Source organism: Gopherus evgoodei, unplaced genomic scaffold (assembly GCF_007399415.2).
Source record: "Gopherus evgoodei ecotype Sinaloan lineage unplaced genomic scaffold, rGopEvg1_v1.p scaffold_34_arrow_ctg1, whole genome shotgun sequence".
NCBI classification, from domain to species: domain Eukaryota; kingdom Metazoa; phylum Chordata; order Testudines; family Testudinidae; genus Gopherus; species Gopherus evgoodei.
In genome coordinates this window covers 5,911,803-5,925,830 of record NW_022060016.1, presented here as the reverse complement: position 1 = coordinate 5,925,830, position 14,028 = coordinate 5,911,803, and the positions used below count along the sequence as shown (strand labels likewise).

Genomic DNA, 14,028 nt, shown 5'->3' with positions numbered 1-14,028 from the left:
GAGGTCTCTATCAAGGGCCAGCAGCCCACTGGTCGACCTAACGGGGGCAAGATATTTGGATGGGACATAGTTGAGGAGAGATGTAAAATGGAGAATATGAGGCTCCAGAGGTGTTGAAGTGAAGCTTGTCACCTGCGCCATGGCAATCCCTTTGGCTGAGCCAAACACAACATAGAACAAAGCACAGCTGGAGACAGGCTATACTCACGGTCTGGGCCCAATAGAGGCCTGAGAACTTACAAAGACAAAGGACCCACAGCACAAGTCTGTGAAGAGAGACCTGCTCTGGAAAGAGACAATGGTCTGTACCTACAAAGAAAGAGGAGAGGGGACAAGAGCTCCCTTTCACCCAGGAGGCAGCTGATAGTGTTTGTCTCAGGAACAAGTTCATAGCTAAGCCTGGAGTAAAACCTGGAAGGACTGTGGGGTGAGCGTTGCTCTACCAGACAGAAAAGTATCTTGTTCAGTGAGTCTAGGCTCTAGTCAACGTGATATGATTTCATTGGCCATGGAACAATTTCTTTCCAAGCCTTCTCCTTCCTACCCCTCAAACCTCTACACTCTGTGAAATCTCTTGTCTTTGGTGTGACTATGAAGGGATCCAGAGCTATGTATTGATGGGGGCAGAGATGGGAGGAGGACCTGGTTACCTTGGGACCATAGTCCCTTGGGAGCAGCAGATTTGTGACTGCTGTGAATGCCCAGCCAGAGAAGGACTGGGTGCTTCAGAGGGACGCTCGGAGGCCTGAGGGGTGAAGTATGCCTACTGCCAACCTGGAGAGAGGTCACCCCCTCCCCAAGGCCTAGAGGGAATGGCTTGTGTGGTTTGCAGCCGAGGGAGTCGGGGAGCTGCCCCCAGCAGGCACAGACAAGGCTTCCTCATGCTAGGGGCCCATGGCACTGCATTGGGACATTAGGGCCAGCACAACTGGAAATGGAGAGTTCCCCCTACTGACACTCCTCTACCATCAGTGCAGGCCCTTAGTACCATGCTGGAGCAATGGGGTTAGTACTGACTCAGACAGGAGAGCTGGGTCTCTGCTGAAAGCTTCCCAGCCTGATCCCTGCACCACCCACAGTGACATGATGGATGCAAGTTACCTGAGCACACAACACCAGCATCTTCTCCATGGGTACAGTTATTCTCTCCCCAAGGCCGAGCCCTGCAATTGGAGAGAGCAACTTCTGTCCCTGCGCAGTTGATGTCATCCAGCCAGACTTGGTCTGACCCTCGCCCAAATCGAGCCCCTCCTGGGGCTGATAACGCCGTCCCACAGTCCAGCTGCCTGCATACGACTCCAGCATCCTGTAAGTCCCAGCTGTCATCACACACGGTTCCCCACTGCTGGTTGTGAAACACCTCGACTCTCCCAGCACAGCGACTCCTGCTGTTCACCAGTCGGATCTGAGCCACTTCTGAGATTTCAGTGTCTGCAAACACCCCAGGGAAGAAACACTCAGGGAGCATCCTGTGCATCTGATCTCTCTTGTTACAGGGGAACATAGCATCTCCTGCTGGCGGATCTGACCAGTCTCTGCACACAGCAACTGCCTGTCAGGATCTCCCCACCGCTGACCAGACTAATCACTTGGGCAATGCTGAAGTTTGTCCACTCCTCTCCCAGCCAGCTGTTACCATAGGCACCAACTTTCCAGGGCGCCAGTGGGTGCTCACACCCCTCGGCCCTTGGGCTGACTCCACTCTTTACGCGCTCCTGTCCCGCCCCCAATCCAACCCCTTCCCCAAAGTCCCTGCCCCAACTCCACACCCTCCCTGCCCGTATTGGACCCCTTCCCCAAATCCCCACCCTGGCCCCACCTCTTTCCCAAGCAAGCTGCGTTCTCTCCCCGCCCCCCTCCCTTCCAGCTGAAAAAAAACAGCTGTATTGCAGCGCAAGCACTGGGAGCTAGGGGAGAAAAAGCAAGCATGCGGTGCGCTCAGGGGAGGAGGCAGAGGTAAGCTGGGCCGGGGGGCACCCTGGAGCACCAACGGAGTTGGCACCTATGGCTGTCACCTAGCTAGGCTGTCACCTAGTTAGGCAGACTGGACAGCAGTCTGACCTACTGCTCCCACTAGAGCACTTAAAAAGATCACCCCCCGCATTGCTGGCAGGAGCCTCCTGGGAAGCAGATTTACACCCTCACTCCTGGCGCTGGTATTTGCTCCAGTGTGATACTGTGCAGTGCTGGGGGGCAGACGCTGGCATAAGCATCTCGGTGATTGGGAGCTGAACATAGTCACTTGTGTCATTAGTGGCTGCCTTAGCCTGACATCAGCATTGAATTTACATGTGTTGGTGCTATAGCTCCCTGAAAACGTCACCCAGAGACAACTCCCCTTAGAACTGCCTGGAGCGCAGGGACGCCTGGCAGGAACCTGCTGCACACCAGGCTGACAATGGTTCCAACCAGCGCAAAGGCAATGCACACTTCCTACAAGCAGATCGGGCCCCTCCCAAAGCAAACACCTGCCCCTGCGGTTCCTGCAGACTTGCCATGACTGACTTGGTAACATCGTTTTCTGGCAGCCATTGCTGCCCTTATGTCTAGTGCTGCCAGCCCAGTACCAGTCTCAGATGAATGATGGCAGAGCTGGGCTGACAGCTGCATCCTCACAGAGGGGCAGCAACTCTAAGATAGAGAGACTGGCGTGCTGATGGATTTTCAGAACCCCTGACTTCTATCTGCCCATTTACAACCAGGGACACAGATCCTGGACTAGGTTTAATGGGCCTCTGACTGGACTGGCCACAGCGACTGCTGCAATGCAGAGATTTTGCTTAGCCCAACCTTCTCACTGTGCCTGTGGGGCAGCAATACAGACAGGTGGTGGTGGAGCAGAGCCCCGTTAGAAGACTTGAGGATGCACAGTCAGGTGGCTGAACAAGCTAGAGGTGCGCGAGGTCAGAATGAGCTCTCCCCTGACAGCTCTGTGAAATCACTTGTCTTTGGTATCACTATGAAGAGATCTGGAACTGTGTCTTGACTGAGGGAGAAATGAGAGGTGGAGCTGGTCCCCTTGGGACCATGTTCCTTTGGGTGTATCAGACCTGTGACTCCTCTGAATGCCCAGGACCACAGGATCTGGGTACTGCAGAAGGGCCGAGGAGTGAAGTGTGCCTATTGCCACCTGGAGAGAGTCACCCCCCAACACAAGGCCTAGAGGGCATGGCTTGTATGGTCTGTGGCCAAGGGAGTCAGAGAGCTGTCCCCCAGCAGGCACAGACAAGGCTTCCTCATGCTAGGGGCCCATAGCACCACACTAGGGCATTAGGGCCAGCACAACTGCAAAGGGAGAGCGCCCCCTACTGACACCCCTCTAACTGCAGCACAGGCCCTGCAGCACCACACTAGGGCACTTGGGCCAGCACTTACTTCAAGGAGAAACCATGAGTGTCCCCTACTGAGCCCCCACACCGCTCCCTGCAGCACAGGCCCATAGAACCGCACAGAGCAATTAGGGTCAGTACAAACTGAGAGGAGAGCACTCCCTACTGGAACCGCCATATTGCTCCCTGAAGCACAGGAACCAAGCACCATGCTGGGGTCAGCACTGGCTGTGAGGGGACAAGGCCCTATAAGGAGCTTCCCACACTGCTCCCTGCAACAGGCACAGTGATGGATGAGGGTTACCTGTGCAAATAACACCAGCATCTTCTCCGTGGCGACAGTTATTGTCTCCCCAAGGCCGAGCCCTGCATTCAGAAAGGCCAATTTCTGTCCCTTTGCACTGAACATCATCCAGCCAGATATGGTCAGATCCTCGCCCAAATCGACCCGCTCCTGGGGCTGATAGCGCTATCCCACATCCCAGCTGCTTGCACACGATTCCAGCATCAATTATGTCCCAGTTGTCATCACACACGGTTCCCCACTGCTGGTTGTGAAGCACCTCGACTCTCCCAGCGCAGCGACTCGGGCCGTTCACCAGTCGGAGCTGAGCCACTTCTGAAATGCCTGAATGTTCAAACACCGCAAGGGAATAAACACTCAGGGAGGTTCCTGTGCATCTGATCACTAGTGTCACTGATGAATTTAGGGCCTCCCACTGATGGGTCTGAACAGCCTCTGCAACAGCCTGTTAGGGATTCACTCTCTGTCAATTAATCAGTTAACTCATAAGATTAACTCAAAAAATTGTGATTAAAAAAAATTATTTCAATTAATCGCAGTTTTAATCGCACTGTTAAACAATAGAATACCAATTGAAATGTATTGAATATTTTGGATGTTTGTCTATGTTTTCAAATATATTGATTTCAGTTACAACACAGAATACAATGTGTACAGTTCTCACTTTATATTATTACAGTTAAAGTTGTTTTATCCCGTATATTGGGGGAATGGAGGGTGCCAGTGTCATAAACAGAGAGTTAAGGGTTAATGTCTCTTTTGCCTGTAAAGGGTTAACAAACAGGGAACCAAACACATGACCAGGGGACCAATCAGGAGACAGGATACTTTCAAATCTCGGTGGAGGGAAGCCTTTGTTTGTGTTTTATGGGTTTTGCTTTGTTCTTTCTGGGCTCTGAGAGTGACCACACGTACCTACAGGCTCTCTAATCTTCTATCCCAATTTAGTAAGTACAAAAGGTAGAAAGGCAGTTTAGTCTTTTTAATTGTTTTTGCTTTTGTTGCAAATGTGTATCTGGCTGGTAGGGGTCTAATGTGTATTTGGCTACAAGTATTTTAAATTGTATTTTTGCTGGAGGAGGCTTTTTTCTCCAGTTTCAAGAAGCTGACAGACCCTGTAATATTCCATCTTGAATTTACAGCGATTTTGCTTTATTCTTTTTTTCTTTTATTAAAAGTTTTGCTTTTAAGACCTGCTTTTCCCCTTGTTGAGGCTCAAGGGAATTGAGTCTGTACTTAACAGGGAAGGAGAAGGGAGGGGGAGAGAAAGGGGGGGGAACCCACCTGATTTCTCTGTGTTGTGATTCAAGGAGTTTGAATCACGGTGATCTCCTAGTGTACCTAGGGTGGGAAAGATCTGGGAGGAAGAAACGAGAAGGGGGAATCCCTTTGTTTAGATTCACGGAGCTTGAATCTGTATATCTCTCCAGGAGCGCAGGGAGGGAACACTTGGAGGGGAGGAGGGGGAAGGGAAATGGTTTATTCCCCTTTGTTGTGAGACTCAAGGAATTTGGGTCTTGGGGGTCCCCAGGGAAGGTTTTGGGGGAGACCAGAGTTTATCAGGCACTCTACTCTAAGTCCTGATTGGTGGCAGCTTATCAGATCTAAGATGGTAATTAAGGTTAGGGGAATTCATGCTAGTACCCATATTTTGGACGCTAAGGTTCAGAAATTGGGAATTATACTATGACAGCCAGTAAATGAAAAATGCTGGTTAACTAAGAGGGATGGAGTTTAGGTGCAGGAGCAGGTGCAGGGCTGGGGGCTGGGGCCAGGAGGTGTGTGGAGCACGGCCTCTGGGATGAAGTTTGACTACAGGAGGGGTCTCAGGGCAGGCAGTTGGGGTGTGGGATGGAATGTGGGATGCCAGATCCGGGGGCCACTCACCTAGGGTGGCTCCCCGCAAGTGACAACTTGTCTCCTCTGCTCTTAGGTGGGGGAGACGTGGCAGGCAGCTTGGCGCACTCCTTCCTCCTGCAGGCACCACCCCCACAGCTCTTATTGGCTGCGGTTGCCAGCCAATGGGAGCTGTGCAGCTGGCACTGGAGGGCAGCACGCAGAGCTGCCTGATGCGCCTCCACTGAGGAGTAGCCGGAGCCCGGGATGGGGCGTCGCTTGCGTGGAGCCATCCAAGGTGACTGGCCCTCGGATCCTACACTCCGCACTGCCTCCCGCCTACTAAGCCTCCTCCCACACCCAGAGTCCCTCCCGTGATCCACACTCCCTCCTGCACCTCAACACCCTGCCAGCCAGCCACGCACGAACCGGACTATAAACTGGCATTTCAGTGAAGATGTATAAAGACTATAAGGTGGATAGAAACCTGGCTAGATTGTTGGGCTCAACGGTTAGTGATCAACAGGTCCAAGTCAAGTTGGCAGCCGGTTTCAAGCGGAATGCCCCAAGGGTCGGTCCTGGGGCCAGTTTTGTTCAATATCTTCATTAATGATCTGGAGAATGGTGTGGACTGCACCTTCAGCAAGTTTGCAGATGACACTAAACTGGAAGGAGTGGTAGATACCCTGGAGAGTAGGGATAGGATACAGAGGGACCTAAACAAATTAGAGGATTAGGCCAAAAGAAACCCAATGAGGTTCAACAAAGACAAGTGCAGAGTTCTGCACTCAGGACAGAATAATCCCATGCACTGCTACAGACTAGGGACCAAGTGGCTAGGCAGCAGTTCTGCAGAAACAGACCTAGGGGTTACAATGGATGAGAAGCTGGATATGAGTCAACAGTGTGTCCTTGTTGCCAAGAAGGCTAACAGCATTTTGGGCAGTATAAGTAGGAGCATTGTCAGCAGATCGAGGGAAGTGATCGTTCCCCTCTATTCGACATTGGTGAGGCCTCATCCGGAGTACTATGTCCAGTTTTGGGCCCCATACTACAAGAAGGATTTGGAAAAATTGGAAAGAGTCCAGCGGAGGACAACAAAAATGATTAGGGGGCTGGGGCACATGACTTCTGAGGAGAGGCAGAGGGAACTGGGATTATTTAGTCTGCGGAAGAGAAGAATGAGGAAGGATTTGATAGCTGCTTTCAACTACCTGAAAGGGGGTTCCAAAGCGGAATGGATGGATCTAGACTGTTCTCGGTGGTACCAGATGACAGAACAAGGAGTAATGGTATCAAGTTGCAGTGGGGGAGGTTCAAGTTGGATATTAGGAAAAACATTTTCACTAGGAGAGTGGCAAAGCACTGGAATGGGTTACCTAGGGAGGTGGTGGATCTCCTTCCTTAGAGGTTTTTAAGGTCAAGCTTGACAAAGCCCTGGCTGGGATGATTTATTTGGGAATTGGTCCTGCTTTGAGCAAGGAGTTGGACTAGATGACCTCCTGAGTTCCCTTCTAATCCTGATATTCTATGATCAGAAATGCCGATATATAGAGTTTTCCAGCTGGTAAAGTGCCGGAAAAAACAGCTTTTAAGGTATTTTGGATTACAAATATTTGCACTGTAAAAATAGTAAAAGAAATAGTATTTTTTCAATTCACCTCATAAAAGTACTGTAGTGCAAACTCTTTATTGTGAAAGTGCAACTGACAAATATAGATTTATTTTGTTACATAACTGCACTCAAAAGGAAAAAAAACAATGTAAAACTTAGATCTTATACACATCTTCTCAGTCTTACTTCTTGCTAAGTCAATCGCTCAGACAAACAAGTTTGTTTACATTTACAGGAGATAATGCTGCCTGCTTCTTATTTGCAGTGTTACCCGAAAGTGAGACGAGGCATTTGCATGGCACTTTTGCAGGTTGCATTGCAAGGCATTTACGTGCCAGATATGCTAAATATTCACATGCCCCTTTATGCCTCGGCCACTATTCCAGACAACATGCTTCCATGCTGATAATGCTTGTTAAAAAAGCAATGTGTTGATTTAATTTGTGACTGAAACCCTTGGAGGAGAATTGTGTATCTCCTGCTATGTATTTCATCTGCATTCTGCCATATCTTTCATGTTACAGTAGTCTTGGATGATGACTCGGCACATGTTGTTCATTTTAAGAACACTTTCACTGCAAATTTCACAAAACGCAAAGAAAGTACCAATGTGAGATTTCTAAAGCTAGTTACCATTTCTAAAGCTAGTTACAGCACTGGACCCAAGATTTAAGAATCTGAAGTGCCTTCCAAAACCTGAGAGGGACAAGGTGTGGAGCAGGCTTTCAGAAGTCTTAAAAGAGCAACACTCCAGTGTGGAAACTACAGAACCTGAACCACTAAAAAAGAAAATCAACCTTCTGCCGGTGGCATCTGACTCAGATGATGAAAATGACCATCTGTCGGTCTCTACTGCTTTGGATCGTTGTCGAGCAGAACCCTTCATCAGCATGGACACGTGTCCTCTGGAATGGTGGTTGAAGCATGAAGGGACATAGAATCATAGAATAGAATATGAACATTTAGCATAACTGGCACTTAAATATTTTGCTACACCAGCTACAACAGTGCTGTGTGAATGCCTGTTCTCACTTCCAGGTAACATTGTAAAAAAGCAGCATTATCTCCTGCAAAGGTAAACAAACTTGTCTATCTGAGCAATTAGCTGAACTAGATGAGTGGACTTGTAAGATCTAAAATTTTACATCGTTTTATTTTTTATTCCAGTTATTATTTGCAAATCATTCTACATTTGTAAGTTCAACTTTCCTGATAAGGAGCTGGCACTACAGTACTTGTATGAAGTGAATTGAAAATACTATTTGTTGTGTTTCTTTTTTTACAGTGAAAACATTTGTAATCAAAAATAAATATAAAGTGATCACTGTGCACTTTGTATTCTGTGTTGTAATTGAAATCAATATATTTGAAAATGTAGAAAACATCCCAAAAAATTGAAATAAATGGTATTCTATTATTGTATAAAGGGGTGATTAACTTTGTGATTAATCATGATTAATTATTTCTCTCATAATTAATCACTATTATTTTTTGAGTAACTTGACAGCCCTACTCCCCGCCACTACCATGCAGCCACCTGTGGGGTTGAATAAGGTAGAGAGAGACAGGGCACAGAAACTCATGGGCTGTGTAAGAGAAGAAGTGAGGAAGATCCCTCACTCCAGTCACAGCAGTGGGACATATTATAGGTTCAGGGGTAATTAGCTGAGATGGAAATCACCCAGAGTGATGGTGATAGGAACCCCACACTTCATAAAGGGATCTCTGAGTGGCTGCAGGATCCATTCAACTTCAAATCCCACAAATGGGATCTATGGTTACCCGGGGCCCCGTTGTGCTGTAGTGGGGCAGGGGGGATCGGCGCGGTCAGCAATGGGGAGGGTCATAGAATCATAGAATATTAGGGTTCAAAGAGACCTAAGGAGGTCAACAGGACCAACCCCAACTAAATCATCCCGCCAAGGGTTTATCAAGCCGGTCCTTAAAAACCTCTAAGGATTAAGTGTCTATCACCTCCCTAGGGAACCCATTCCAGTGCTTCACCACAGAGGCACTACAGAGGCTGCTTAACCACACAGGGTCTCCCACAGAGGCACATGTACTTCTCCCTCCAACGCAGGCCCTAAGTGCTGTGCTGGGGCACTGGGGCCAGCACTGATTGCGAGGGCAGAGCACCCTCTACTGAGCCCCCATCCTGCTCCCTGCAGCGCAGGCCTGTAGAATTGTGTATGGAAATGGGGTCACTACTGACACTACAGGAAGAGCGACACTTACTGTGACCCCGAAACGGCTCCCTGCAGTACAGGCCCTTAGCACTATACTGGGGTCAGCGCTGACTCAGACAGCAGAGCTGTGCTGAAAGCTTCCCATCCCAATCCCTGCACCACCCACAGTGATGTAATGGATGCAAGTTACCTGAGCACACAACACCGGCATCTTCTCTGTGGTTACAGTTATTCTCCCCCCAAGGCCGAGCGCTGCAACTGGAGAGGGCAACTTCTGTCCCTGCACAGTTCACATCATCCAGCCAAATAGGGTCAGATCCTTGCCCAAAGTGACCCCCTCCTGGGGCTGATAACGCCGTCCCACAGCCCAGCTGCCTGCACACGACTGCGGCATCCTGTAAGTCCCAGCTGTCATCACACACGGTTCCCCACTGATGGTTGTGAAGCACTTCGACCCTCCCAGCGCAGCGACTCGGGCCATTCGCCAGTCGGAGCTGAACCACTGCTGAGATGCCAGCATCTGCAAACACCCAAAGGGAGAAACGCTCAGGGAGGTTCCTGTGCATCTGATCTCTCGTGTCGCTGGGGAATGTAGCGCCTCTGTCCAGTCTCTGCACACAGCAACTGCCTGTCAGGGTCTCCCCACCACTGACCAGGCTAATCACTTGGGCAATGTTGAAGTTTGTCCACTCCCCTCCCAGCCAGCTCTCACCTAATTAGGCTGTCACCTAAGTAGGCAGACTGGATGGCACTCTGACCTACTGCTCCCACTAGAGCACTTAAAAAGATCACCCCCCGCACTGCTAGCAGGAACGTCCTGGGGAGCAGATTTACACCCTTACACCTGGCGCTGGTATTCGCTCCAGTGCGATACTGTGCAGTGCTGCGGGGCAGACGCTGACATAAGAATCTTAGTGATTGGGAGCTGAACACAGTCACCCGTGTCATTAGTGATTGCCTTAGCCTGACATCAGAATTGCATTTATGTGAGTTGGCTCCATAGCTCCCTGAAAACCTCACCCAGAGTCCATCCCCCTTAGAATTGCCTGGAGCACACTGAAGCCTGGCAGGAACCTGCTGCTCACAAGGCTGACAATGATTCCGACCAGTGCAGAGGCAATGCACACTTCCTACAAGTAGATCGACCCCCTCCTGAAGCAAACACCTGCCCCTGCGGTTCCTCCTGACTTGCCATGACTGACTTGGTAACATTGTTTTCTGGCAGCCATTGCTGCACTCGTGTCTAGTGCTGCCAGCCCAGTACCAGTCTCAGATGAATGATGGCAGAGCTGGGCTGACAGCTGTGTCCTCACACTGGGATAGAGACTGCCATGCTGATGGATTTTCAGAAGCCCTAACTTGTAATTTGCCCATTTACAACCTGGGACACAGATCCTGGACTAGGCCAGAGGAATTGCTGCAGTGCAGAAACGTGGCTTAACCTGATCTTCTCAGTGTGCCTGTGGAGCACCAATACAGACAGTCACAGGTGGTGGAGCAGAGCCACGTTAGAAGACTGGAGCTTGAGGATACACAGTCAGATGGTTGAACAAGCTACAGGTAAGCAAGGTCTGAATGAGCTCTCCCCTGACAGCTTGTGATGAGCTGGGGAGGGGGAAAGGCTTTAGGACCAGACTGTGTTTACATGAACACTCCCACTCTGCCTAGGTATCTAGCAGACAGAGCTATGTTGTCTGGTGTTTAAAAATCACTGTACGACGCTACACCCGACTTATGAGACAGCTCATGGTGTCCAACACCATCAGGTGGTCCAGAGACATCTATGCGGAACACATCACGGGACACCATCTATACCACGTTGAGTAATCTAGACCGTCGACCAGGGGAATAATCCACTTCCTTCCCTGATGAACCAAGGGACGCATCCCACCCATTTACTTATTCGCTACACTGATACTCACTTGGACTCTTAATACATTCCATGGGTGACGCTTTAAAAAGTCCCGCACCCCAATCTGGGTCTATGCTGGTTATGTGATCCATGTGTATCTCATGATCCTTGTAACCAATACCTGTAATCCCTCATAACTCAAGCCTGAGTCCAGATGTGCAGTACCTTCCCTCTTAACTTGTGTATATTTAATTTTAAACATTAATTTTAATGACATTTTAGAATCTGGGGGCAGTTAAAAGTTATTGTCCAGATTGTCTGAGTAAAGGGCAGCAGAACTGTGCTTAGCCTGCCCTGACTGAGGGGGTCACCCACAACTGAACTGAACTCACAAACCAGGGGGCTCAGATACCAAACTCCTATCAAGAGTGAGAGGGGGTGGAGATGGGTGTCCCTGCTAAGTGATGTGGGCTCTGTGTAAGAGGTCTAGGCATGGTTCAATCTGCCCCTCACCACTCTTCAAAGATACAGTTAATTAAGGCTCCATTAGGAGTCCTTTCAGTTTCAGTGATCACTGGATCTGAAATCACCTGTTGCAAGACTGTTTCTGCCCGGCCTGCTTCAGCACTGAGCTTTCCCCATTAAGAGCTGACAGTCACTGACAACTGTGTGGCGCCTCAAGAGAGCGACCTGCAGAGGTCACAGTGTAGAGGCCGGGAGCAGCAGGTGAGGGTGAGCAGAGTGGTGAGTGGCTAGCAGGGCAGCTGCCACCAGAGCAAGCACTCAGACAGAAAATCAGCCAGGCGCTCTCCTCCCCGCCCCCATGGTGGGAGCTGAACTCACACAGGTGCACCTCTGAACTCTGGGTCTTCACTAACCAAGGACAGCCACAGTGAGTGGGGTGCGGTGGAGGGAGAAGGGAGGGGCACCTTAAAGGAACTTTTAGTTACTGGATTCAAGAACCTGAGGCAAAAGACACTGCCCAAAATACTCCGGGGCAGGTGTTTTGCTCATGATTTTATGTTTCTAATCCTGTTTGTGGCGTTTTCCCAAGTTAATGCCGGGGGGCTTCCACCCTTTTATAAAAAAGTTTCTTTTCTGCACTGAGACACTGTGCTTGCAAGAGGAGAAGCTTTCCCTTGTAGAAGCACCCAGGGGGTGGTGTGTACTTGTACCAGGTTACTGGGTGGATGCTCAAGCCGGATCTGTGTTATGTTGCTGGAAAGCAACTCCTAGATATTGAAGCCAGCCCTGGTCGCTTCCGATGTCACTGACAGAAGGGTTACATAGATATCGACTTGTGACATACACAAAAGAAGAAGACTCCCCCCGCTGACATGCAGCCACTTCTGGGGTAGGACAGAGAAGCTGAGAAACAGGACAGGGAAATAAATAGGCTGTGTAGGACAGGAAGTGAGGAAGAATTGCATCTCCTGTGTCCAGCTTTTGGGGAAGTTACAACTTCAGGACTTATCCCCTGATATGCAAATCCACGGGAACACAGTGATTAGGAACTGGACTCTTGAGAAATTGGCCCTGGATTTTTCGTTTGAGTGAGTGGCTGCAGCCTCCATTGACACCAAATTCAACCAGTGGGAGCTACAGTTACCCAGGTCCCAAGTGTGTCACAGAGGAGTCTGGCCCAGAGGTAATTAGACGCCAACTGGCAGAGGGCACAGGGATGCCTAGAGTTATACAGGGATCCCCTGGGTGAGATATATGCACAATAACTCCCAGTAGGTGGTATGTGAGGTCTCTAGGAAGAGCCAGCAGCCGGCTGGTCGACCTAATGGGAGCAAGATGTTTGTATGGGACACAGTTGACGAGACATGTAAAATTTAGAATATGATGCCCAGAAGTGTTGAAATGAAGCTTGTCACCTGTGCCATGGCAATCCCTTTGGCTGAGCCAATCAGCACATAGAACAAAGCAGAGCTGTGGAGACAGGCTGTATTCCCTGTCTGGGCCCAGTGGGGGCCTGAGAATTTACAAAGACAAAGGACCCTCAGCACAAGTCTCCAAAGACAGACCTGCTCTGGGAAGAGACAATGGTCTGTACCTACAAAGAAAGAGGAGAGGGGACAAGACCTCCCTTTCACCCAGGAGGCAGCTGACAGCGTTTGTCTCAGAAACAGGAGATCACAGCCAGGTCTGGAGTAAAACCCTGAAAGGACTGTGGGGTGAGCATTGCTCTGCCAGACAGAAAAGTATCTCGTTCAATGAGTCTAGGCCAAGGATCGGCAACCCTTCAGAAGTGGTGTGCCGAATCTTCATTTATTCACTCTAATTTAAGGTTTCACATGCCAGTCATACATGTTTACGTTTTTAGAAGGTCTCTTTCTATGTCTATAATATATAACTAAACTGTTGTTGTATGTAAAGTAAATAAGGTTTTTTAAAATGCTTAAGAAACTTCATTTAAAATTAAATTAAAATGCAGAGCCCCCCGGACTGGTGGCCAGGATTCAGGCAGTGTGAGTACCTCTGAAAATCAGCTCACGTGCCGCCTTCGGCACCCGTGCCATAGGTTGACTACCGCTGGTCTAGGCTCTAGTCAGCGTGGTATGATTTTATTGGCCATGGAACCATTTCTTTCCAACCCTTCTCCTTACTGCCCCTCGAATCTCTACACTCTGTGAAATCACCTGTCCTTGGGATCTAGGGCTGTGTGTTGATTGGGGTAGAGAGGAGAGGTGGAGCTGGTCACCTTGGGACCCTGTTCCTTTGGGAGCAGCAGATCTGTGACTGCTGTGAATGCCAAGCGGGACAAGGACTGGATTCTGCAGGAGGACGCTCGGAGGGCTGAGGAGCGAAATGTGCTTATTGCCAACCTGGAGAGAGAAGACCCCCGCCCCCACAAGGCCTAGAGGGCATGGCTTGTGTGGCCTGTGGCTGAGGCAGTTGGG

The 14,028-nt window shown here is 49.6% G+C and overlaps 2 protein-coding genes across 2 annotated transcripts in view; one reads left to right on the top strand and one right to left on the bottom strand.

Moving 5' to 3' along the window:
- The window catches only part of LOC115641316, a 627,798-nt gene that overhangs the window by 382,915 nt on the left and 230,855 nt on the right, over nt 1–14,028 (top strand).
- The window catches only part of LOC115641397 (deleted in malignant brain tumors 1 protein-like), a 60,903-nt gene that overhangs the window by 33,823 nt on the left and 13,052 nt on the right, over nt 1–14,028 (bottom strand). Inside the window, exons 4-6 of the mRNA XM_030544527.1 lie at nt 9,461–9,790; nt 3,634–3,957; nt 1,102–1,431 (exon numbers count right to left, since the gene is read on the bottom strand). Coding sequence (XP_030400387.1) covers nt 1,102–1,431; nt 3,634–3,957; nt 9,461–9,790 — 984 coding nt within the window. The remainder of the gene's footprint in view (nt 1–1,101; nt 1,432–3,633; nt 3,958–9,460; nt 9,791–14,028) is intronic.